The 26,968-nt window shown below is 42.0% G+C and overlaps 1 protein-coding gene across 4 annotated transcripts in view; it reads right to left on the minus strand.

The window, feature by feature from the left end:
* Positions 1 to 26,968, minus strand: part of LOC23687627 (GIGYF family protein CG11148) — a 160,368-nt gene that overhangs the window by 9,127 nt on the left and 124,273 nt on the right. For 2 of the 4 annotated variants that reach the window (XM_021857487.1, XM_021857488.1), the window contains 7 exons: positions 25,058 to 25,337; positions 24,408 to 24,945; positions 24,184 to 24,339; positions 15,368 to 17,570; positions 12,617 to 14,812; positions 12,483 to 12,557; positions 12,261 to 12,415 (listed from right to left, as the gene is read on the minus strand). In XM_021857487.1, coding sequence (XP_021713179.1) covers positions 12,261 to 12,415; positions 12,483 to 12,557; positions 12,617 to 14,812; positions 15,368 to 17,570; positions 24,184 to 24,339; positions 24,408 to 24,899 — 5,277 coding nt within the window. In that variant the 5' untranslated portion in view covers positions 24,900 to 24,945; positions 25,058 to 25,337. Of the gene's footprint in view, positions 1 to 12,260; positions 12,416 to 12,482; positions 12,558 to 12,616; positions 14,813 to 15,367; positions 17,571 to 24,183; positions 24,340 to 24,407; positions 25,338 to 26,968 lie in introns of all 4 variants that reach the window. The other 2 variants (XM_021857484.1, XM_021857485.1) reach the window with 1 other exon arrangement.

Below are 26,968 nucleotides of genomic sequence, written 5' to 3' on the forward strand. Positions count from 1 at the left end.
AATCCCAAAATCCAATACATAGGCTCAGCATGCGGAAGGGTACCGGCCAATTACGCTTCTGAGTTGTATCGGTAAAATATACGAGCGTATGGTTAATCGTTGTCTAATGACCTTCCTCGAAGAAAACAACTTACTCAATGAACACCAACATGCATATCGAGCCGGACGTGGCACATCATCCTACTTCGCTGATTTGGCCGAAATTCTAGCAGAAATCGAACAATCCAACGCGTACGCGGAGTTTGCATTGCTCGATATCAATAAGGCCTATGATCAAGTTTGGCGAACTCATATAATGAGACAAATTGATAAGGTACCGTGGGGCAAGTGGGTAATGGATTTCGCATAGTTGAGATTCTTCAAATCCTAGAGACTTTAAATTAAAACAAATGAGGTCGTGTATATTTTTTAGCTTGACTCCCACCAAATATAAGCAGTATGCTGAAATTTATTTTTATGAAAAATTTAAGAAAAAAGCCCTGAAAGTTTTTGAAAAAAGTCTCGCGAAACATTACTAAAGGACCTATCTAACATTGAGAGGCTCTCTTTGTTTACTTTCTCTTTCATTAATAACTGAGTGACATTAACCTCTTCTGTTGTGTTTTTTTGTATGAAACGCTAGTCAAGGAAATTGACTTTCGATCTATAGTAAAAAACTTCCCAAAATCTTTAGTATTCCACTGTTATAATGGAAAAAGAACGAGAGAGGAGAGAATCTCTCATTTGTACATAGGTCCTTTAGTAATGTTCCGCGAGAAGTCTCCTTACTTTTCACTTACCCTAAAAGTGGGGCAAGTGAAAAGTTTATCGTTTTGAACAATAAATTCAAAAACTAACAGTTATTTTCACGATTTCTATTATCTTTAACATTTGTTAAGGCGTCCCAATGAACAATAACATAAGTAACATGTAAGCAAAGAAAATTTTATTCTTGTTACTCGAATTTTCTTCTGTTTAGTTATGTTTGTTGAAATGATTCGACAACATTATAACTGCAACATTTCCAATATTAGTTCTTACATCATGGGACAGCAATTGCATTTCTGCTCTGTAGAATTTACATCGCTCGTTATTTGTCAAGAAAATCGGATATGACGTCGGATAACTCTTCGGGAGAAATCAAACGGAACACTTCAATAAAGTATTTAGAATGTTTTTTTATGTGGATACGCCTATATACCATTTTTTATATTTTGAACTAGCTTTACATAGACATTCCACGAGATTTACGTGCGTTCTCTTATATTGGAAGTTTTCAATCAACGACTTCCTTTTAATCGGCTGTCCAAAGTAAACATATTAATATCGTAATATTTGGCAACCCTTTTTAGAAAAGTTTCATGATAATAGCTTTTAACACTTTGAGTATAGTGTTTCTTTAATAATCATCACATTCTGTCGTGCTATGATAATTGCGAACCTTGTATCCTTATATTTACCTAAGGAGAAAACACAAATTCAATCTCTATTAAGAAACTTTTCACTTGCCCCACGTGATTGGAAAATTTACGGTGTTTCAATTTAGTTGTTTTTAGTTCTATGTCGAATTAATTCTGAAACTTTTTTTATTGCAGTTTAAAACTGTCAGAGGGGACAACTTAGTAGTGGTACAGAAAATTATTTTCCGCAACTTTTTTCTGCTGAAAATATTAAAATAAGATTGCACGCCGCCAACTTGTTACGAAGTTATATTTAACAGGTTAACAATCTTTCGTTCTATTATGCAATAATGGTTGAAAAATCTCAGGAATCTCTTACCTATCGTAATGTTCTGAATGGCCTCGAAGGTTTACACATGAGTTTAAAATGTTAATTCACATATTTAGTAAATTATGCAAATTATTTTCACTTACCCCATTTACCCACTTACCCCGCGGTACCTTAGTTTGAACACTGGAAAACGCATTCGGAGCTGCATCAGCAACTTTCTCTTGGATCGACGTTTCAGGGTTTCCTACGGTGGCTCTTTGTCGAAAGATCGGATCCAAGAAAATGGCGTCCCCCAAGGATCTGTGTTAGCTGTCACCTTGTTTCTGATAGCTATCAACCTAGTATTTGACGTCATTCCGAAAAATATACGAGTGCTAGTATATGCGGACGACATAGTCCTTGTCGCTATTTCTAAGCACCTTCCAAAAGTGAGAAGCAGACTAACTGAAGCAGTGGATGCTGTCAATACGTGGGCAAAAAGCGTCAAATTCCGCCTGTCTGCCCCAAAATCCTGTATCCTTCATATGTGTCAAAGATCAAGGCACAGGTGGCGCAGTGCTCGAAATATTGTGAAGATCGATAACGAAATCGTTCCTGAAGTCAAAGCTGCACGATTTCTCGGGATAAGGATCAACAGGAAAGACAGCTTTCTTGTGCACGGGGCAAAAATTAAAGAAGCTCTCTTCAGCCGAATCAACTGTCTGAAAGCTTTGGCTTTTAAAGCGGATCGAAACATTCTATGGAGAATTGGGAATGCCGTTTGCGTTTCCAAACTTATGTATGGTATTGAACTGTTCGGCCTCAACCTCCTCAACACGTTCCAATCAACCTACAATGAAATTCTTCGAATTACATCGGGAGCACTAAGATCGTCGCCCACGCTTAGTTTAGCAGTCGAAGCCGGCCAGCTACCATTGCATCTCAGACTAGTGGATACTCTCGCCAGAAGATATATTCGACTAGCAGAAAAACCATTTTTCAATCATCAGTATCTTCGTAAATGTGCAATTGAAGCATTCGCCGATGAGACAGAACACGACATTCCAGAGATCGCAAAGCTCCTGTGGATAGGGAAAATCCCCTGGGACATACATCAAGTCAAAATTGACTGGTCCGTGAGATCAGTTTTCAAGAAAGGGAATAACAAGAATATTGCCAGGGCCTGTGTTAAAGAACTTCAGAACAAAAAATATGAGGAATATTGTCAAATGTTCACTGATGAATCGAAGTCGGGAACTGAAGTAGGGCTAGGCGTTGTTTGTCAAGAACATAGGAGAAGGTATCGACCGTGATTGTTTTTTTTTTTTTTTTTTAATTTTATTTTGTTTTATGGCTATAGCGGTCATGCGACTCAAAGCTAAAGGGAGTCTATAGAAGCAAATGATGGAAACGAATAGGTGCATAGGCGTCGCAAGGGAGCGACAAGATTGAAAATTTGTAATTAGGTGGTGAAAATTGAGCAAGCCATTTTAAAGTCAGTAAGCATCGAAGCGTCCTGTATTTTGCCTAGCTTCTCTACTGGAAAAGGGTTGGCTCAAAGCTTTGAGCTTTGCTACCAACACAGGCATGAACAGAACCGCCCCTCCATCACATAATGTTGTACCTGCTAGTGATGCTATCAAATGGATCAACAAACAATTACACGATAAATTTCAACGCATGTGGAACGATCATCGAGCAACTTTTCTTCAAAAGATCAAACCAACTGTTGGAAAGTGGATAGATCATCAAGACCGCCAAGAGCAAAGAGCTCTAACTCGATGCAGAATTGGGCACACCAGGCTCACTAAAAAGCATTTATTCGACCGAAATCAATCAGCAACATGTGAGGTTTGCCAAATGGAGCTGACCGTTGAACACATAACACAGCGTAACAAAAATGACATTTTTGCGTGTCTCAAGGATCAAATTATGTGGATCTAGTAAATTTGGGGTTGCTTAATCTGGTGCCATTCTCAGAAATGCTCCAGCACGTCACAATTTTTAGCTACAGGTCGCCAAAGTTGTATAAAACACTGGTTTTATTAAAGTTTACATGAAATTTAAAGTACAATTTATCAAACTTTTTTATAATCTAATCCACCAAACATGCAAAATAGAACTTGAACTTTCATTTTAGACATAATTTGATTGAAATTGCGCGATTAAATTTCGATTAAACCGATTTTTTCAACATGCTTGCAGTCTCCATACAAAATTCTTCGTTTCTTCTATATGGCAAAATACAACAATTCTCTAAACCATCAAAAAATAACTTTTCCGCATCGAAAGTATTACAAACTCTGATGATAAGTATTGTTATACATATAAAGTTTGAATTCTGTGGCAAATTAAGCCAATATATTACCTTACAAGCTGACAAACTTGCATGCAAGTTGGCTGAAATAGTCTTTTTTTTGCATTTTCAACAGTCAATATCTCAAAAACTAGACGTGCTATGATATTTCTGAAAAAGGCAATGGATTCAGCAACCCTTAATTAAGTGAATAGCGGTATTTTGATGCTGGAGACAAAAACGTGTTCCGCAGTGTAATCGTTACCTGCATAAAATACGATGACATTCGCAACAAAACTGGCATTAATAGCAATATTCAAATAGCTTTAGGTAACAACAAAACGGAAGAAGCTAAATTATTGAAATTTCTGAAGAAATGTAATTTATTTGAAATGCTGTAAACTCTGTACAGAATTGTAGTATTGATTTTTTTTCTAAGAGGCGAATGAACCCTTCTGATTTAAAACCTCTCTAATAAACGCAAAAAAAAAATATATAAGGTACCCCGGGGCAAGTGAGAATCCGGGGTAAGTGGGGCGTTTCGTCATAGCTCAACTAGGAAAAGTTTTTCATGGGGGTATTCTTCTAGAAAATTGAAGATACAATGACAAGGAATGTATTTAGTACTAAATATATTGTTATTTTTATTAACATGTGGTTCATGTAACAGTTGTCAGTTCAGCGCCATTTTCAACTTGCATGACAAATTGTGACACGTTTCACGTCTTGCATTGACTCGAAAAAAAATAAATGTGTTTTAAATCGAGTTTCCATCAGTAAGCTATAATTTTTAGTATTATTACAAGCTGCTAACGATAAACCACTATTTTGTTTTCATTTCATATGATATTTTCGATGGTCTATCTAACCCCAAAATATATTTGTACCTGGGGTAAGTGGGACCTATCAAAACAAAAACCAGAATCAAAACTTTTCGTACACGATTCATACATTTTGCTAGAGAGTAGAACTAAAACATTCAAACAAATGATTTTTATCAAAAAAGATCAACCTCAAATTACGTTATTGCATAAGAGGGAGAAGAAAAGTGTTATTATTCTTGATTTTTTAATATTTTTTTTTTTTATTTTTGAAATGCGACTTCAAAATTGAACAAACACACAGCTGAAATTTGAAATGCATCATGAGAACGATTACTTTTCTATGTTATTTTAGCTTTATTTGTTATTTCTACCAAATTAAGTAGTGATGGAAAACAATTCCATCCCTGGTTTTCTGCCATGCATATAAATAATAACAAAACATATTTATAATTTCGTCAATTATTGGTTGTTTATGTGCTACATTTTAATTAAAAACTTATAAATGATATATTTTGAGCATGTTTAATTCCTCATTACGCTTTTATTGAGGAATTTTCAGTTGATATTAAATGTGAGATGACATACTATTAAATAAAGGGTTTCTTCCTAAAACGTAACGTATTTTATGGTTGATCCCTAATGTACATCAAATATGTACGTAAAACTAAAAATCTATGATTTATCAATCCTATTATTGTAATGGTTGACTTACTGATGTGGATTGACGCATGAAACTGGATGTGTCCCACTTGCCCCGCTTAGCGAGGTAACTGCGTCCATTGGCTCATTCTAAAACTTTCTGCCAAGGTTTTCACAATTTAGAAATTATTCGATTAGTTTCATGCACACACCAGCAAATATGTTGCCAAAACGTGAGTGTGTTGTTGGATTTGAAAAATATTGACATTTGAAAATTTTATTGAACGATTTGTTTGAACTATCGTTTTTTTCGTTCCCACTTGCCCCGCGGTACCTTAGGCCTATATGTTAACTGGATACACTCGGTAAACTCTTGGAACGGGTTACCCTCAGCAGGATGGTGGAATGAGCAAAGTGCGAGAACAGGCTATCAGAAAGGCAGTTTGGATTCCGGAAAGGAAGGTCGACGGTGGACGCATTTTGGACAGTGTAGGAGAGGACCGAGAGAGCAAAACAAAAGCGTAGATGGAGATCGTGGTCACGATAAATGTGAAGAACGTGTTGAACAGCGCCAGCTGGGAAGCCATTGCCACAGCACGGGTCCCCGACTACTTGTGCCAGTTTTTGAAAAGCTACTTCCAAAACCGAATACTGAGGTATGAAACCGACGCCGGCTCGAAGGAGTTAAGAATAACGGCTGGAGTCCCACAAAATTCCATACTGGGACCAACGCTATGAAATGCGATGTACGACGGGTCATATTGCTGAAGCTACCCAAGGGGATCAAAATTGTCGTTCTAACGGTAATAGTTGAGACGCAGGAGGAAGTAGAAATGCGGGAAACGGAGGAAATTGGTCTGGTTGAAGCTTGGATGGAGGGAGTCTACTATTTGGCAACTGCAAAGCAGTCATGTACGGTAAGATCACTGTCGGGGAGCATGCCATAGCATCACAGCGAAAGCTGAAACACCTGGGCGTTATGCTACACGATCGGCTGAACTACAACAGTCACGTCGATTATGCATGCAAGCAATGCGCTCATGGTATTATAAGCAGAAAAAGGCGTTTTCTGGCTGGCGTATCAACATCGGTGCATCAGCCTGGAGCGCTGCGCTACAGAGCAAGCGATCGGGATAAGTGAAATAACGCGTTCCGACTCATCACCATGCGCGTGCTGAGTGCGTACAGGACTATATCGTCGGAGGCGGCATTCGTAATCGCTGGGATGATCCCGATCTGCATCATCCTGTCCGAAGACATCGACTGCTATCAGCGAAGAGAAACCAGGCAGGCGAGGAAATTGGCAAAAAATCGGTCGTTGGCTGGCTAAGTGGCAGCAAGCATGGGATGCTTCCAAGAAAGGAAGGTGGACCCACAGGCTCATCCCGAATCTATCGCCCTGTGTGATCAGGGAGCACGGAGAAGTGAACTTCCACCTGACACAGTTCCTATCAGGTTACGGCTGCTTCAAGCAGTATCTGCATCGATTCGACCATGCGTCTTCACCATTCTGTCCTGAGTGTGTAAGGAGATTGAAGAAACACCAGAATATGTTGTCTTCGACTGCCCGAGGTTCAACATAGTACGAAACACGATGGCGGCTGCTTTTGGTGAGTACTTCAGCATAGAAGGTGTGGTACACGGAATGATGAGCGATCCCGATCTTTGGAATATGATGACCAACATGGTGGTGCAAATAATGGCTGGCTTATAGCGCAACTGGCGAGCAGAGCAATGAAACGAGACGCAGAGAGCAACGCTTGACGTCGGTTCATCGGGGCGCTGATGAACCGGAAGCCAACCTCTTACCGTAATTGTCGGACTGACATCGGCACTCGACAAGTCAGTCTGTTGATGAGAGGGGACCATCGGGCGCGATCGGAGTAGACTAGCTCATCATCCGTCGGGAACTAGACCGAGTAGAACGAGCGTAACTTAGTATCGGTAATAAGTCGTAGAGGCGCCTCTGAACCGGAAGTCACCCTCCAACCGGGAATGCAGAACCGACCTTGACACTTGGCCGACAACCATCCAGTCGGAGTAGACTAGATTCTCCGCCGGGGACTGTAGTAGAGTAGATCGCGAAATAGCACCGGCAAATGGTCGTCGGGGTGCCTGTGAATCGGAAGTTTCCCTCCACCGGAATCGTAGGACCGACCTCGGCATCTGCCCGGTCAGCTTCGGAGTAGGCTAAGTCCACCGTCGGACTAACTGAGTAGATTGTGGAATAGCACCTGAAAATGATCGTCGAAGCGCCTGTGAACCGGAAGCTTCCTTCCACCGGAATCGCAGGACTGACTGGTTCGGAAGATCTTTTGCCGCCGGGGAAATCTTCTACGGAGTAGGATAGATCCACCGTCGGGGGCAATTCTGAGTAGCACAAGCGTATCACCGGTTTGAGTCGTCGGAGCGCCAGTGAACCGAAAGCCATCCTCCAACCGGAATCGCTGGGCCGACTTCTGCAAGAAGCTTTCTCAGCTTCTGGAAGAAGCTTTCTCAACTTCTGGAAGAAGCTTTCTCAGCTTCTGGAAGAAGCTTTCTCAGCTTCTGGAAAGCTTCTTCCAGAAGCTGAATGAGTTTTTCCACGAAAACTGAACGAGCTTTTGCAAAATCTACGAAAGCTTCATTCAGAAGCTAAGGAAGCTTCTTCCAGAAACTGAGAATGCTCCCAGAAGCTGAGAAACCTTTTTCCAGGAGCTGAAAAAGCTTCTCCCACAAATTGAAAAAGATTAACCCAGAAGCTGAGAAACCTTTTCTTAGAAGCTAAAAAAACTTCTCTTAGAAGCTGAGAAAGCTCTGGCAAAAGCTGAGAAAACTTCTGTTAAAAGCTTGGGAAACTTCTGCTAGAAGCTGAGAAAGCTTCTAGACGCTAAAAGAACTCCTTCCAGTAACTGAGACTCTTGGAAGTTGAGAAAGCTTCTCCCAGAAGCTGATAAAGCTTCTCCCAGAAGCTGAGAAAGTGTCTCTCAGATGCAGAAATAGATTTGTTAACACTACCGCTTGGTACCACCCTAGTGGACGAACCCAACAGATCGACAAGTACTGCTGTCTGACGTACAAATGTCATGGATACTTTGGCGAACGCTGTCACTGTCAGCGTAGTTTAGCGAAGATTATAAATGCGGAAAAAAAAAGAATTACGTTTCGTTAGACAAAATCACATTTGAGTCAATCCAAGTTGAATTCGTTCATCCTAATTATATTTCGGTTAAATTGTTGAATTTGATTAATATTGTGTAGCACACTGGGGCAGATCGCTGTTTTCGACGGCCAAAACCTCTAGTACTCTAGATATGCACCCTAGAGGTTTGGTGTCTTCGACAAAGTGTTTTGGAATAACTTTTTCTACATTTTGACACATTCAGATTTGATCTAGATAAGTGAAAACTGATCTAGATCAGTTTTATTTTTTGATAGGAGCGTCCTAGCAAAAAACTTTCTTCTGCAAAATTGTTCATTGAGGCATTTTTGACATTTCTTCGGAAGACACTTATGCTCTATCACTGACGTGGATTACGATATATGACAATTTAGTAAAAATAGTAAAAAAAATCGATTTTGACCATTTTTTAATAAAAAAAAATATTAAGTCATTTTTGTCATCAAGCATTACAAGCTTAACTATAACAAAGTAAATTTACATCATTCACTAGCAAAATTTTCAGATTTAATTATATTTTTGGTAAAAACAGTCTAAAAATAGTGTTTTACAAAATTCAGGATAACTCATGAAGCGGCAGATGGCGGCAGCTAATTTTTTGTATACGACTAGCCAAGAACATAAGTTTCATTGTCCCGAAGAAAGAAAAGAGGGCCACGTGGGGCTTTTTTGTTGTTGTGGTTTGAAAATTTAATGAAAATATGTTAGAAAATGCTTAAATTTGTGAAACTTTTCATGAATTTATATTTTTCAAACGTATTCCTGAAACATATTGCATGTTGACGAGTGTTTTGAAGAAGTCATCTCTAAACTGGTATTCCAATAAACTTTTAAACGGAATTCAAGATGATTTGTCCCATATGTGTATCTACCTATCTATCTATCCTTTGATTTTTATTAGAGTAATAGTATTGTGTTTAATAAAAGCCATATTATACGATACAAGTTTGGTGAAGACTTTTTCAAATCACTTCGTCAATATGCAATATGTTTTAGAAATACATTTGAAAAATATAAATTCATGAAAAGCTTCTCAAATTTAAGAATTTTTTAACAAATTTTCATCAAGTTTTCAAACCACCACAACAAAAAAGCCCCACGTGGCCCCACTTTTCTTTCTTCGAGACAATGAAACTTATGTTCTTGGCTTGTCGTATACAAAAAATTAGCTGCCGCCATCTGCCGCTTCATGAGTTATCCTGGATTTTGTAAAACACTATTTTTAGACTGTTTTTATCAAAAACATAATTAAATCTAAAAATTTTGCTAGTAAATGATGTAAATTTACTTTGTTATAGTTAAGCCTTTGATACTTGATGACAAAATATTTTTTAACATTTTTTTGTATGAAAAAATGGTCAAAATCGATTTTTGACTGTTTTTACTAAATTGTCATATATCGTAATCCACGTCAGTGATAGAGTGTAAGTGTCTTCCGAAAAAATGTCAAAAATACCTCAATGAACAACTTTGTGGAAGAAAGTTTTTTGCTAGGATGCTCCTATTAAAAGATAAAACTGATCTAGATCAGATTTCACTTATCTAGATCAAATCTGAATGTGTCAAAATATAGTACAACTTATTCGAAAACACTTTGTCGAAGACACCAAACCTCTAGGGTGCATAACTCGAGTACTAGAGGTTTTGGCCGTCGAAAACAGCGATCTGCCCCATTGTGCGTCAGTAAACGTATTCTGAACATTAAATGCCCATAAACGCATAATTGTCCCATGTGAATAGGAAATCCAGCAAACATGGGACTGACATGCGTTTATGGGCAGTACAGTGCTAGAAAATTATTCTTATAATTACAGGCCGGAATACATTAAGAATTCGTATGAAATTGTTCACCCGAATTGAAGTAATTGAAAACCATTGATGTAAGACACCATGTAATTAAAACTTGAAATTATTCTAATAAAACATACTTGCAGTTTTGAGCTGTACGACAAACTCGTCTGCTGCAAAAGGATTTCTAAATTTCGGTGTGAACAAGATTCTTCCAGAAGCTGAGGAAGTTTCTCTCATAAGCTGAGAAAGCTTGCTCAGAAGTTGAGAATGCTTCTCCCAGAAGATGAGAAAGCTTCTCCCAGAAGAGGAGAATGCTTCTTCGTGAAGCTGGGAAAGCTTATTCCATAGGCTGAAAGAGCTTTTGCATTACCAGCAAAGGCATCATTCAGAAGCTGATAATGCTTTTTTCAGAAGCTGTGAAAGGACTTTTTAAAAGCTTCTTCTTCTTGGCATAATGTCCTCACTGGGACAGAGCCTGCTTTTCAGCGTAGTGTTCTTATGAGCACTTCCACAGTTATTCATTGAGAGCTTTCTTTGCCAAAGTTGCCATTTTTTTCGCATTCGTATGTCGTGTGGCAGGTACGATAATACTTTATGCCAAGGGAAGTCAAGGTAATTTCCATTACGAAAAGATCCTGGACCGACCGGGAATCGAACCCAGACACCTTCAGCATGGCTTTGCTTAGTAGCCACGGACTCTAACCACTCGGCTAAGGAAGGCCCTAACAACTTTTTAAAAGCTGAAAAATCCAGAAGCTGGGAAAGCATTCTCCTGAAGATGAGGAAGCTTCTTCCTGAACCAGAGAAAGCTTGTTACAGATGCTGAAAAGGCTTCTTCCAGAAGCTAAATGAACTTTTTAATAAGCTGAGAAAGCTTCTTCCAGAAGCTACGGAAGCTTCTTCCAGATGCTGAAAAAGTTTCTCCCAGAATCTGAGAAAGCTTCACCCAGAAGCGAAGAAAGCTTCTCCCAGGATCTGAAGAAGCTTCTGCCCGAATCTGAGGAAGCTTATCTCAGAAGCTGAGAAAGCTTCATCCTGAACCTGAGAAAGCTTCTCTAATAAGCTGAGAATGCTTCTCCCTGAAATTGATAAAACTTCAGAAGCTGAAGCTGGGAAAACTTCTCCCAGAAGTTGAGGAAGTTTCTTCTAGATGATGAGAAAACTTCATCTTGAAGCTGAGACACCTTATTCTAGAAGCTGTAAGAGCTTCTGCATAACCAGCGAAAGCATCATTCAGAAGCTGAAAAATCCAGAAGCTAAGATAGCTTCAGAAGCTCGATGAGCTTTTTCATAAGCTGAGAAAGGTTTTTCCAGGAGCTGAGAGAGCTGCTTCCATAAGCTGAAAGTTTATTTTCAGAAGTTTAAACAACATTTTTCAGAAGCTAAAGAAACTATTCGGAAGCCGAAAAACTTTTTTCTGTGATCTTTTAGAAGCTGAAGAAACTACTGAAAAGATTCTTCAGAAGCTGAAAAACATCTTCCAGATGCTGCTGATAAATCTTCTTTTAGAAGACGAGAAATATTAATCCAGAAGCTGGATAAACTCAATTCAAAAGCTGGCAAAGCATCATTTAGAAGCTCAGAAAGCTTTTTTCAAACGCTGAAAAAGTTTTTAAAAGGCTGAAAAAGCATCCTTTAAAAGCTTCATTTATAAACTGAGTAAGTGTCTGAAGAAAGAAACTGAATAAGTTTTTAGTAATTGTGAAAGCTTTTCCAGTAGCTAATAATCCTTGAAGTACTAACTACCCTTACCAGCGCCAAAGTCGTTTCAACCTCATGGTTACATCGAGTGAGTGCGTACCTGCATCTGTTTGAACCAACTGACACCGACCCACCCCACCCCATGAAACACCCTTCTCACCTTGATCTCCTGGAAATCGTTGGACGATGGATTGATGGCCGGAGCCGGTTTGCACATGTCGTCGATGTGGGCGTTCTTCTGGCGCATCTGGTTCTTGTACTTGGAGCGTCTCTCCAGGAACTGTTTGGCAAACTCGGCACACTCCTTCGTTTCGCCTGCGAATTGATATATGAAATTTGGGTTGATGGATTTTCCCTCGATGAAAGCTTCAACCATCCTTACCTAGATAGAGTCTGATGTAGTCCTTCACCTCGAAGGGTGATTCAATGTCCTGCAGGAAGCCAACGAACGTTGGAACTGAAAGCATAAATCAACCTATTAGTTGGGGACTTGGAAGTTAACAAAAAATCACTCACTATCAACATTGCTGTTCAGCGAGGTCAATGCCCGGGTGCACCATCCGGTGAACTCGTTGGTGTGGTCGCCTCCTTGGTTGCGCTCCTTGCGTTCGCCGCCAGCTCCGGAAGCTCCACCCGAGTTTTTACCCGCACCGGAGGCACCCTTGGAAGCATTCTTATGCTGCTGTTGCTGTTGTTGCATTTGATTCTTTTGCTGTTGCTGCTTGGCAGCGGCCACGGCATTCGATGACGAAGCAGTCGAGATGCTGCCCATCGTCTTGCTCTTGCTCAGCAGTTGCTTCTGATTCTGGACCTGCTGTTGCTGGGCAGCTTGCTGGTGATTCTGTTTTTGGCGTCCGTTTTTGTTCGAAGGATTCGGTTCCTCCCAGAAACCACCAGAACTGAGATTGTTCTGCTCGTCGCCAGAGTTGGACCACAGCTTAGCCGTGTTCCAAGTCAGAACGCTGCCTTGGCTCTGCCAAACGGCTGTTCCGAGAATTTCCTCCTTCTTGGCGGCTTTCGCTGCAGATGCTGCAATGGAGGCAGCAGTCAGAGCAGCAGCATTCTTCTCGCGAGCACGTTCCACAGCAGCAGCTTCCTCGGCTTGAATTTCCGCGAGGGATTTCACATTCTGTGAACCCAAGTTCTGGGCCTTCCACTTGAGCTTACTTTCCAGACGGGTCTGAAGCTCAAGGATCTCTTGCTGCTGTTGTTGCTCGCGATTCGATTGCTCCTGGCGAGCCAGAGCAGCACGTCGTTCGCGTTCGGCTTTCTGGATTTCATCCAGACTTGGCCCGCTGTTGACCGTTTCGGCAACCGAAGCGGACCACGGAGCTACCTTCGTAACGGGACGCGGCTGTTGCTGCTCCTGAATCTTGATCGCTTCGCGACGTTGGTTCTCGAGAAGTTTGGCCTTCTTTTGCGCTTCCAACTCTTCTTGCTTCTTCTTTTCCTCAAGTTGCTTGCGCTTGAGCTCCTCCTGTTGTTGCTTCTTCAGCTCCTTCTGGCGCTTCTTCTCTTCCATCTCTTTCTTCACGTTGATGAAATCTCCCTGATCGTCGTCGACATGCTGCTGCTGCTTCGACTGCTGTTGCTTCTTGTTCCCCTTCTGTTGAGGAAATTTACCGCTCTGTTGTTGTTGCTGTTGCAGTTGCTGCTGCTGCTGTTGATGAACTTGCTGTTCTTCGACATCAACGTTGTTGACTGGTTTCTGCTGGTTTGGCTTTGATGGTTGCTTTTCTTGTTTGGCAGGCTGTTGGAAATGCCGTTGCTGCAGTTGTTGTTGAGCTTGTTGTTGCTGTTGAGCAAGATGTTCCTGCTCTTTCCTGTCTTCCTTCGCAGACTTCTGGGCATATTGTTGCTGCTGCTGTTGTTGTTGATGCTGCTGCTGTTGTTGCTGAGCCTGTTGCTGTTGTTGAGTAACAACATTCTCAACTTGTAGCTGCTGCTTTTGATGAGTACGTTCGAAGTGTTGCTGATGATTTGCTGATTGCGCTTGTTGTTGCTGCAACTGTTGCTGTTGTTGCTGCTGCTGTTGATGATGCTGATTTTGTTGCTGCTGCAATTGCTGTTGGTGTTGCAATTGTTGCTGCTGCTGTTGCACATGTTGCTGCTGTTGGTGAGATTCAGACACCAGTTTTTCCTGGTTCTGCTTCTCGGATTGTTGATGATGCTTGAATAGCGATACAACTGATGGAGCCTGAGGCTCGTTGGCAGAGCTCGCATTAACCATATGATGAGCTGCTAGGTGCGGCGGTTGTTGTTGCGATGGCGGTTGCTGCAAGAGGGACCCGAAAGAGGCACTCGTAGGGGGAAGATCACCCCAACCGCTACCCAACGTACGCAACGTTGCCTGTTGGGGTTGCTGTTGTGGCATCGATTGCGTCTGTAACCACGGAGACATCAGCTCTACCGGTGTTTTAGATGGCTGTGGAGGTTGTTGCTGCTGCTGTTGTTTATGCATCGATAGTTGCATCAGCAGTGACTGGATTGGATCGTTTTCTATGTTCGGTTTGGGTACTTGGGGCTGTTGCGATGGCTGTGACTGCTGTTGCTGCTGCTGTTGCGGTGTCAGATTGCCTATAAGGTTATGCTTCAACAACATATTGGAGCCAAGTGGAAGGTTTTGTACTGGAGGTTGGTGATTAAAGTTAATGTTGTGGATCAGTTGCCCCAAGTGGTCATGACCGGCAGTGGGATCGACATTCAAGTTGCCTGTAAATATATTGGAAATTGATAAATGTGTAAATCGAAACGACAAATTCTGTTAGCAGGACTGGTAGCGACCGTCTTTCTCAAAAATAGAAACTTGTGCCTGAAAATGAAGCCAAAAAGAGACTAAACAGGACGAAAACAAAAAGAAACCAAATCAGGGTATGAGATTAAATTAGGGTGACGCGGGTGACCGTGTTATTTTCCCTATCTTTTGTCCCACTCTAACAAATATCATCAAAACTTTGTGAAAGCAAATCTCGAGTTTTAGTGAACCGATGAAGCTGAAAATTTATTGAGTTGTGCACTACATATATAGAATCGTAGTGATATATTTTTCGCATTGATATACGGAGTGGTTCTTGGGATTTGCTGCTTCAAATTGATAGGGTGATTATGATGACGTCCCGTGCGGCCTTAATAAGATTATTTTGATTAAAACAAAAACTTTGGAAGACCTTCCATTAGTAACAGACATTTTAGAGACTTGCATTAAAACTATGGCAAAGTCTCTGTAAAAGAGACCGGCTACCAGCCCTTTGCTCGCTTCTTACTTACCCAGCATTGGCCGCCCAGGCTGCGGCTGTCCAAAGTCGGGCAGTTGCATCTTTTGGAACGCATTGCTGAGACTGGAGGTTTTCTGAAGTTGCTCCAATACCGGATGCTGACCAGGTTGCGGCTGTTGTTGCGATTGTTGCTGCTGCTGCTGTTGTTGTTGCTGCTGTTGCTGAGCTTGAGCCTGTTGTGCTTGCTGCTGTTGTTGCTGCTGCTGCTGCGCCTGTTTGAGATTGACTAGCGAATCCTGCGGTGGGACGACACCCCCGAAAATACTTGCCGGATTCGGCGGATTCGATGAGCTGGTAGGCGTGGGAAGCGAGGGTGATATCAACATGCTGTCGTTCAGCTGCAATTGAGCCATGTGCTGCGCGATGATGGCATTCTGCTGTTCCTGCGAGAGCAAAGGCCAGCCTTCGGTCGAGCTCAGCTTCTGCATTATCAGGCTCTGTTGACGCAACATGTGAAGCTTTTTGGTGAACTGCAACTGTGCCGTCAGATCCGTGTCGAGAGGCGGTGCTTGCTGCTGAAGATGCTGTAACGTGGAGGCAGGTTTCTGTTGTTGGAATGAGCTTGTGGGAGCTTGAGGAGGCTGTGGCTGGGGCTGCTGCTGCTGCTGTTGCTTCGAAGTAATACTACTACTCTTAATCGGTGGTATACTCATTGAGTTCAAAAATGGAATGGCACCGCCGCAGAGAGCTACAAGTTGCCCCAGGGTCGTGTAGATTTCATCGCATGCACGACGCACCGATAGGGAATCATCGAAGTAACCAGCTCGGTACCATTCGGTCATCTCCGACGCTGGGAAAGGACCTTGAACTTTGCCTTGTGGATCCCGGTAGTACCAGATGTCCGTTCCCGCGTGGTGAATTGGTGGCATCTGTGGACCTACTCCATGCAGCATCGATCGGTTCACATCGGAAAGAAGCATGTTACGATTGCCACTACTGGAACTACTACTTCCAAACAGTTGCTGCATGGCCACTGGTTCCTTCGATAGCAGCAAGTTGATCGGAATTGGAGCACCAAGGACAGGCGACTTGTCCAACGAACGGGACACCGGAGTGGGATCCGTGTCTCCGGTGCCCGTATAGTCGTCGTCCATGATCAACTGAGCCACCATATCGTCAGCCACTTCCTGCATCCGATCCACACTGGAACTCGAAGCAGACTTCTTCGGCACATCTCTCGACTGCATTTCCCGACCTCTACTTGGACTCTCGTCAGCCTTAGTACTAACTTCAACAGTACTGCTATTACTATTGGCGGCCGCTTTATGGATGTCAATTTCAGCCGCCATTTCATGCGTCGTCTTTGGAGGTTCTACCGATGGAGGTTGTGGGCTAACGGACTCCTTAGACGACATGTCCTTTACGCTTGCACTATCCTCCTTCGGTTTACTAGACACGACTGCCTCTTTTTGCTCAAGCACCTTTTGCTCCTCACGTTTACCCTTCTGGGAATCCTCCGCTGGTTGTGCTTTTTCCAAGAGATGATTAGGCGTAGGTTCTTTACTGGCACTGCCTTCCTTAGAAGAAGCACTTCTCCTGGAACTTGCAGACGACCCTTCCTTCCTGTTCACATGGTTCTCCCTTCCACCGTCGTCGTCAAACCGACCATCGACGTCGTTGTCAGAGTCATGGAACGCCCCACTGGCATCGAAGCTTCCTCCATAATCGGAAGGATTCTCTGTTGCCCACTCGGGAAGTTGGTCTTCCGTGTCCCAGTTACGCCGTAATGCACTCATCGGACCGGTACCACCACTAGTATTCAAATCCCCGGTGCCTCCAGGTCCACTAAGCGCGGACATCCGAGGCTTGTAGGCGCCCGAGCTCGGTATAATCCGCTCGCTACTAGTCGACGGATGTAGACTTCCCAGCCCAGGACGACCCAAACCATCGCCCGTGCCACTGTCCTCGTCGCGCCAGCTGGTAGAACGGGACCATTTTTCCCGCAGGCCCGACCCGGACAGACCGCTGCTGCCACCGCTAGTGTTCAGACCACCACTGCGCCAGTCCGTTGCGCTCGGTTCGTCATCCGGGCGGGCCCGGCGCCAGCTTTCCATGTTGGCTGTCCGCGCCCGTACCCCGAACTCCTTCCGGGGCGACGAGGAGGAATTGTTCCAGTCCACCTCGCCACCGCCGGTACCCCCGCTGCCACCGAGGGGCCCACCGGTACCGTTGCGTTCCAGCCATGGTCGTTCACCCTGGAAGAAAGAGAAGATAGAGCAGATGAGTACCGGATTAGTTTAAGCAGCGCATACGATGTTCGCGCATGTTCTAATTTGAAAGCTTTCTCAAATTCAAATCTTGATAAATGAACTCTTGCGAAGATATCTGAAGAAACATCATTGAGGAATTCAAGACTTCAAGGATTGTATCGATAAATTTCTAGAATACTGGAAAACTTGTCAGTTCTGAATAATACACTCTGACCTTTTACGACCGTTTTAGAGAAGGTCGTGGAAATATCAGGATTTTAATTATATTTATGAAAAATTCAAAGTCTTGATATGGAAATACCGATCCAAGATATTCGGCAAAGTTGAAAGTTAAATCATCTGCCAGAAATAGACGGAAACACTGTTCGATTGTATGCAGGTAAAATTATATTTGAAAGATAACGACACCGAATGTTATAGGCTGTTTAAGAATTGAAAAGGTTCAAAATCCTAAAATTTGAGCGGAATAGAAAAATAGAATGCTCAGCAAGCTGGGAATACTCTTGGACTGTAATCCAGTTTTCCATGAAGGGCTCAAAAGTATATGGTAGTAGGCAACACTGCTCCAGTAAAGTCCATAAGGCTCAATATATCAAATGTTCTGCACGTTATTTCGGTCGAATCTTGAGCAAAGTTTAAGTATGTTACACATTGCGTTCGAATGAGGTACGAATAAGCTAAATATAGTCGGGACTCCTATAATACATGGTTGGGGGCGTTATATGAATCCGCGTTATAGAAGACTTAGGGCTTATGGGATTGCATCAATGTTGGTGTGTTGTTGAATATCTCATATGCGTTAAACACAGTTCGTTCAGCCTTCAGCGAAGTTTCAGTACCGTCGTGCGGAGTGACGTTGGGCCATAAGGGTGACTTTGGGCCAAGATTTTTACAGCAAACTAAAACCAGAGTAATGAAAACATTGTGGCAAGCTTCAAGAATATGTTATAAATAGCCAATGGATGGTCATGCATTAGTTTTTTGACTTCCGTACTAGCCATAAGATGCATCGAAAAGGGCGGTCAAAGTCACCTCCTAGGTCTAATGTCACCCCGCACGGCAGTACGCAGTACGATTCATCATAAGCCACGTGGTCATTTATTATAAATTTTGAGATACCCCCTCCTCCTCGTGGACTTTTGTACATACAAAAAGTTTCAAATTTGTATGGACCGTGCTCTTTAAGCAGACACCGGCGAATGCGGGTGTCAAAAATTGTTTGCCCTGTAGTTTTTTTCGCTTGTACTAACAAACAGCGTTTTAATAAATTTCAGCTCAAAACCAACTCAAGATCTACCTCAAGATCAGTAGGCTGTCTCACCCCTGGTCTAGTCGTCAATAACTTTCAAATGAACATTATTTTCATTAGGCAGCGTCCATTTATTACGTAACGCCAATGGGGAGGGGTCACTCTACGCAGTCTAGGACAGGACTTGTCAGGTACTAGTGCAAATTTGAAACCATTTGCCTGTCAAAAAAGACCACTTCTGATTGGTCGTTTTGGCAAAGGCCTACTTTCACATCGTTGAGTTGGATTGCAACAGGGCACTTTGTTGCTAGCCCGGCCGTGTTGCTAGTTCATAAGTTAGAGTATTTATTGAAAGTTTGAAAATGTTTCATGAAATCATTTTGCTACAAATCAATCTATATTCGATGTTTGGTTTACCGCATGTGCTCCTACGATACTAATATAAATCAAAAATGCTTAATTGAGTGCAGTATAATAGAAATTGTATCAATTTTCTCTAGAAATATCGCTGATTTTAAATATAACCTAATTTAAAAAAAAAAAACTAGCATTCGCTATTGCGCTAAATGAATGAAGCATACAAGGAACAACCAAATTGTGAGCCTTAATACTTGAATTTGTTCAACTGTTTTGCTTAGAAAGGATACTGGTAGCACTGGCTTTTGTATCGTCAAGGTTATCGTTTGAAAAACAACGGGGCAGTCCTTGTTGAGCTGTCACGTTCTGTCCTAGTACGCAGTGTGTCTTACGCAGCTATGGCACATTTTGGCACACTGGCTGGGCACACCTTACCAAAGTGGGTTGCTATAAAAATCACAGTGAACTGAAATTTTCGTCTCAGCAATCATTGTATTTTCTAAGTTGTTTGCTAACTGTCAAAGACGGATTTCACCAAAGCTTATTTCAGAACAACCTTATAGGGTGGCACCTAACCAGCTGAGCCCATCTAACCACTATGGACCTATGCACGGGTTCACTATTTGACGTTTTAGCGGTGCCGTGTTATTTATGTGACCATGGAAACCAGTGAATTCGGCACCGCTCAAACGTCAAATTAGTGAACTCGTGCATCGGTCCATTATTTATTTATTGACACCGTCTTCAGCTTCGCTGTACAGACTGAATATCCCTTAAAATACTAATAGATTTGTCTAACAATATTCTTAAAACGATTTCTACAAATATTAAAATCAAAGACATCCACTTCATTTAAAAGGTTAAAACATTTCTCTAGAAGGATGATTTTGGCCGAAAACAGTACGGTGTCGGGTTGTCCGGAATAGAGAACGTTGACGTAAAAGACGCGCTGATACAAAGAAATTCGCCTGCTGCAGAAGCTCTGTGCAGTCAATACGGTTACTTATTACGTCATAAAAGAACATCCTTTGAAGGTAAACTCGTCGATGGCGTAGTGACTCCAGTCCTATTAGTTGCCGCCGACTATCATACGCAGGCAGCCGAATGGGATTCGACCATGGTAATCTCCTAAGGGCATATCGGACGAAGCATCACTGCACTTTTTCTACACGAGCGATTCGGGTTTCGTGGTATGGAGCCCATACTTGAACAGCATATTCCAGGATGGTTCTTACAAGTGAGCAGTACGCAGATTTTAAAGAATATGGTCACGGAAATCGGATGCGTTTCGTCGGATAAATCCGAGTACAGCAAAGGCCTTGGCAGTGGTCGCAGCAACGTGCTCATTGAAATTCAACTTTTCGTCCATAATAACTCCAAGATCTTTAATAGATTTCACGCGGTCTAACAACGTTCCATTCGCGCTATAATCAAACCTTATTTGCGCTCGCGATTTGGTGAAACTAATCACTTTACATTTTACCGCATTCATCTGCATACCGTGTAATACACACCAACCAGATACGGTGTCAATGTCTTGTTGTAAAGCGGCGCAATCGATTGACGAGCTTATGATTCGATAAATTTTTAAGTCATCCGCATACATGAGACGATGAGAATTGATTCGATCGATTAAGCCATTGACGAAGATTATAAATATCAAGGGCCCCAAGTGGCTACCTTGTGGAACACCCGAAGGAGTTCGAAAACGCGTAGACTCAACAGATTTTAAATTAACATAAGCAGTTCTATCACACAGATTCACACGATTTCAACCAGTTGATAAACCAGTCAGGAAAACCTAGCCTGTCGAACTTTATCAGGGTTAGATCGTGCGGTACCTTATCGAACGCTTTCGAAAAGTCCACGTAAACACTATCCACTTGGAAGCGTTTTTCCATACTGGAGTTTAGTAAACTAGCGTACGCCATCAAGTTGGTAGTAGTGAAGCGATTCTTTATGAAGCCATGCTGATACTGTGAAATGAGAGGCTTGGCAGCGGAATACATTTTGTCGTAAATCAATAGTTCGAACGTCTTCGCTAAGCAGCAGACGATCGAAATCGGTCGATAGTTCTCAATGTCATGAGAGTTGTCAGCTTTATGTATTGGTGTAATTGTAGACAATTTCCATGCGTCTGGGAAAACTGCTTCAGTCAGGGATAAGTTGAATAACCGACAAACAGGTATTGCGAGTACCTCAGCACAACGTTTGATGAAAACAGGAGGAAGCTTATCCGATCCAGGGCCTTTCGATGGATCGATAGCGTTCAGGGCATCGGTGACATCAGCTATTGAAAACGTCGGACAAGGAAAACGAATATCGAAAGACGGCAACAAAACCAACGCTTCCGAAGATATCAAAGGAGCCGAGGGATTGTACACCGAATTGAAAAAATCGAAAAAATCGGCAAAAAGTTCGACTGATTCTGTAGGGCTGTGACTCGTGATGCCACCAAAAGACATTTCTGATGGGAGTGATTGCGAACCTTTCCTTCCTTTGAAGAAGCGCCATAACACGGAAGGATCCGCCTTAACCTCATCTTCGATACGGAAAATCTACTCACGGAAGGATGAAGATACGCTTTCGAGTCTCCGTAGGAGGGATCGGTTTTCTTTGGTATGGTGTTTCAGGAAACGGCGACGCACTTTACTAAGGACATTTCGCCGGCGACGAAGATCAGCGTTCCACCACGGTAAACTATTCGTGACGAGGAGATAATCTGCGGAGAGGAGTGTGTCTGCGTATTACTCCGAAAACCATGCTGTAGAAATTGGCAACCGCTGCGTTAACATCGGTGTCTCGTAATAGGTCCTTCCAACTAAACAAGCTCAGTTCCTCGATAACAGCATTGTAATTGCAACGGTTAAAGTTGAAATCGTGTTGGTCTGACACTGCATGAAAACTCTCCAATTCACTTGTGGTTTAACGTAGAACGAACGGTTTGTGGTGGCGGTCAGGAGGTAAAATCGAGAATGGCACTTCGAACAATTCAACTTCGCTACTGCTGCAGACGAAGGCCAAATCAAGTAGTCTACCGTTTGAGTTACGTACGTACGTAACTGATCTGAAGTAGGAATGTATTATACGATCCTTTTTTCCTTTTTAGCTAGGCTGTCTTGGTAGTGTTATTCTAACTAAACGGCAAGCCTTTCCCATAGGGGACGTTAGCCACAAGGAAGGACGTAGAGGACTGAAATATGAAACAGGACGCCGGTAGAGGGGTTAAACAGACTTTTTCAAAAGTAATAGGAAGGTTTTCGACACAATTTTAGTGATTTTTTAGAGTCTCTTGACAAATTCCTTTTGGTGAATCCTTGGCAAAGTGCTTCGGCGGAATCCTGCTGAAATGCTCAGCAGGAGTTTCGCGGATTCATACACTACACAGCAAAAAAAAAACCTATTACACGTCAATTTCGATGCAGATCACTCGCGTCGTGAGATCTTCAAACCTCCATGAGTCGATGTTCCATTGCACGATATCGATTCCTGGAAACATCATTTTACTGTACCGTGCAAGCACCGTGCAAGAACGTAAAAAAAATCCAATTTGGATAACTTAAATGATTAAGGATTTCAACAGCTGGGATATTGGTTTGTCTTGCCATTGCGTTTGTCTCATATTTAAATAAACGTAAAGATTAAAATAAAACGTCCATCAATTATCAATTATTTAAAAAATCATATGTTAGTATGACGCATGCATGTTCCTAATTATGGACGCCATATACATCAATGCTCCTAATTATGAACACACATTGTTCCTTATTATGGACAGCAAACGAACTTAACGTATAATATTTGTTGAAAAAACAACTTAACCATGTATTTTAGTTATCAAATGTTACAATAAATCATGTTTCGAACTGACAGTTTACTATTTTGGATGTAAAAACAATGAATGTTTAACATAAGGAACGGACCGTTCAGAATATGGCGCTGTCTATAATATGGTACTGGCACGGTAATTGTTCCCTAAAACAGCTTTCCTAACACAGAAAGAACAATCCATGTAAATTTCAGCGTAAAATCGTACACATAAATGGAATGCCAGATGAAGAAGAGCTGTTCCACGACTCGATATTTTCATGAGTCTATAGTCCCATGGAGATTTGCCTGTATTGCGAAACAATGCATTGAAACTTTTGGAATAATAAGTATGAAATGACGTCATTGGTCAAATTACGTCATTCGATCTCTCTTATTACAGTGATTCAAGTGTGCGTCAAAAGCGACGCGATATTGTTTTTGCGTGTTGAAATTGTTGGTAGACTTCATACAAGATTCTTAACAAATCCTTAGCAAGTGCTCATCATAATCATTAATGGCTTTTCAAGGGGTTTTTGACAAATTGTGAGATAGGGCAGATCCCCTGTGAGACTTTTTTTTTTCTGAAAATATACAGTCCATACTTTCCGACTATTTCAGTTGATCACTTTTTGATAATTTATAATCAATCAATTTTAATTCAATTTTAATAAATTGATTAGGATGAGATTCTTGACAAATTTTAGGTTGTTTTATGAGAAAATGCTGGCAGGGTTTTTGTAAAAAATTCGAGATTTTTTATTGGTTTTCGAAAGTAAACTTTCAAATTTATGTGCATTGTCCATTAAATATATTGCTCTGTGGATCCAACAATAGTCTCGACAAGAAATTGTCAAGTAGTTTTTCAGGAACTAGCTATGATTACGCTTAAAGTTTAATGTTTAATGGAATTTTAAGAAGATGTTTCGTTGTCTTCAACCACTTCAAGAAACACAGTCCATACTAAATTAAGTGATACATACATAATAGCATATGGCTTCAAAAGTCACTAAGAGTTTCCAATAAATTTTAGGCGATCCAATAAATTTTACTTCTTGCGACCCTAGTAGTTTCGCCCATAAGAGAGATGTGAACTGATAAAGGATACGAGTATACCAAAAAAGATCATCTGAACAGCAGTAGAATCCTAGAAAGTGTAATGATAATATCCATCGACATACTTACTCTTCCCACGCTTCTGGATTCATCGTCGTAGAAAGAGGTTGACCTTTGGTAGCCGAGATAGAGGCCTCTACCACGACCCCTTCCCCGGTCAACGGACCCGCCCCGAGCGCCACGCCCTGGCACACCCAGCGAAGTGCTCCTCGTCTGCCATATACGCTGGAACGAGAATATGGAACATCATTAGCAATCTACTGGTCTTACATTCCTTTAAGAAGGCAGCTCACCCTGGTATCTGGTTCCGGTACCACGTCATCGTCGGTGCAAGGGGTCAATGCCAGAGGACACTGCACCTTGTCAACGTACAAGTTTTTGAAGTTGACCAGTATCTCTGGCGTTTTGACCGCTTTCACGTCGAAGAGTGCCAACATTTCCTCCCGCCCATACCGGAACTCGGCCAGTGCGTAACGGGTGGTCGTGGAGGCTGCCGCGGCGGAAGCTGTTGCTGCCGCCTGCGCCGCCGCCGCTGCATTGGCAGCCGCCAGGGCTGCCGAATAGCTTCCACTGCCACCGCCGCCAGCTGAACCGGAGCTACTGCTGTTGTTATTGTTGTTGCTACTGTTGGTCTGATTATTGCTGGTGCTGGAGCTGCTGCTGCTACTGATATTGTTGTTGTTGCAGCTACTGTGGGGAGGTCCACCAATGCTGCTCACAGCGTTACTATCGAATGTAGCAACTTTGCGCAACCACGCAGGACCAAAGTTGATAGCATCGCCCATGTTGCTGTTGTTGTTCGCTTCCGCCTTTGCTACCGTTGTTCTTCCGCTGTTTGCAAAGCACCACAAGGTTAGTTATCGGTTTACTGGGGTACTCACTCTGATTTTGTAGTCTCTTTCAACTGTTCTTCCTTTTTTATGTCAGGAGATGACACTCCTACCTTAATGCGCACGTAATTCAGTGTCTGTTCCGAGGATCTGTGTTCGCAGACCTCCGTAGGGAGAAGACTTGCTCTGTTCGCGCTTCAGGCCACACTTGGGACAAGCACACCAATCGACGCCACGAGATGGATGTCCCGCACTAAGAAGCTAGGCGCTATCTTAGCTTTTGAAGCCCAACCAAAGCCACTAAAGGTTTCCGTTATTCTTCCGCCGACAATTCCTTCCGGACTCCGGTGAAATCCGGTGAGAAACAAATCGAACACACCCTCAGCTGGAAATCTGCAATGGGAAAAGCGGAAAAACTACGATTAATGATTTGCTTCGCCCTAAGCTGTAACCAAATTAAATCACCACGAAATGACGAATCAAGTGCTCGGTTTAAGAATGAACATCGATGTAATAAAGGGCAGGTTCCTACCAGTTCATACCAATTTTTGTGTTTACTAGGCAATTGTCGAACGATGCGTTTCTGTTCCATGGCTCAGCAGTAATACGCTGCACACACGATTAATGATTTATGTATGTGACTAGGTTCTTAATTGACTGAGAAGTTTCGGCTTTCAAAGGAGGGTCTACCAAACCCGTCCAATCGATTCGATGATGATTGAAACGCGGTGGTCCTCTTCAATTGGGTTTAATTGATTGTCGAGTTGCTGCTTACTGGATAGTTTAACGCCGTGGTGGCGTGATTTCGTTTCACAGGGAAAATCGTTTGGAAGTAACTCGATGACCCACATATGAGCTTATTCATTGATCAAATTAATCAAATCGTACGATTCTTGGGGTGTTAGAAATAGTCGCCTGATAGACAGTCGGGTAAATAAACCAGTAGTAGCGTGATCTGTTTATAAAACTTGGTGCCACAGAAGCGCATCCGAGCTGTAGGGTGCAGTATCAACAACCAAAGAAAAACCAGAGAAGGAAATAAAGGATATGAAAGAAGTGCACATCGTACTCCCGCACTTTCTGCTCGTACATAGAGTAAGGTGGGGCAAAAGTTCGACCTTAGTGGTATAATCAAAGTTTCCAGGAAAATAATAGTAGATGAAATAAAACAAATACCATATAACGAACCTTCAACATATTGGCTATAACTTTGCTGAACAAACTTGTGTCAAAATATTTACCCATTTTTAGTTATAACAGTTTCAAAATTGATTGTCTTAAACGAACTTTTGCCCCACCGGTGGGGCAAAAGTTCGAATCTAGTGTGGGGCAAAAGTTCGTTGGCTAAAGCACAAAATATCAATACTTTTATGCCAGGCATACTTCATACCAGAAGTAAACTTATGTTTGCCGAAAAATACACACTAAATTTTCATAAAAAATGCCCAAAACAGGATTAATTGTAAAACACCCAAAAAATAGCAGTTTTTCGCAAAACTAAGTGAAAATGTAAAATTTTTGTGATGTTTTTCGCACGATCAGGTAAATTTCGCTAAATTTAAAGATAATATGTAGATTTTAGGAAATTTGAAAAAAATTCCGTGGGTTTATACATGGGTCGAACTTTTGCCCCGCAGATTCGAACTTTTGCCCCGCTATGGGCCAAAAATTGATTCCAACTTTTTATGGAAAAACTAATACACGTCAAAGCATCTTTATGATAGGCCTAGAAACGCCCTTACATAAAATATAGAAAAATATTTTATCTTCATTTGGTACCATGCATCGAAAGTTTGACCAAATATTACAATATTTACGTCGAAAAACAACAAATAGCCATAACTTTTCCAAATCTCAATCGATTTTTATGATATTTGGAGTGAAAGTCTCTTACTTGAATAGCATTCGAACCACCATGACATTTATAAGTTTTGTTCTGATTTGAGCTAGAAATCTCAAAAAGAAACTCTTGCCCCACTCGAACTTTTGCCCCACTTTACTCTACAGATATTATTTTTGCCAAC

Source organism: Aedes aegypti, chromosome 1, assembly GCF_002204515.2.
Source record: "Aedes aegypti strain LVP_AGWG chromosome 1, AaegL5.0 Primary Assembly, whole genome shotgun sequence".
Classification (NCBI taxonomy): domain Eukaryota; kingdom Metazoa; phylum Arthropoda; class Insecta; order Diptera; family Culicidae; genus Aedes; species Aedes aegypti.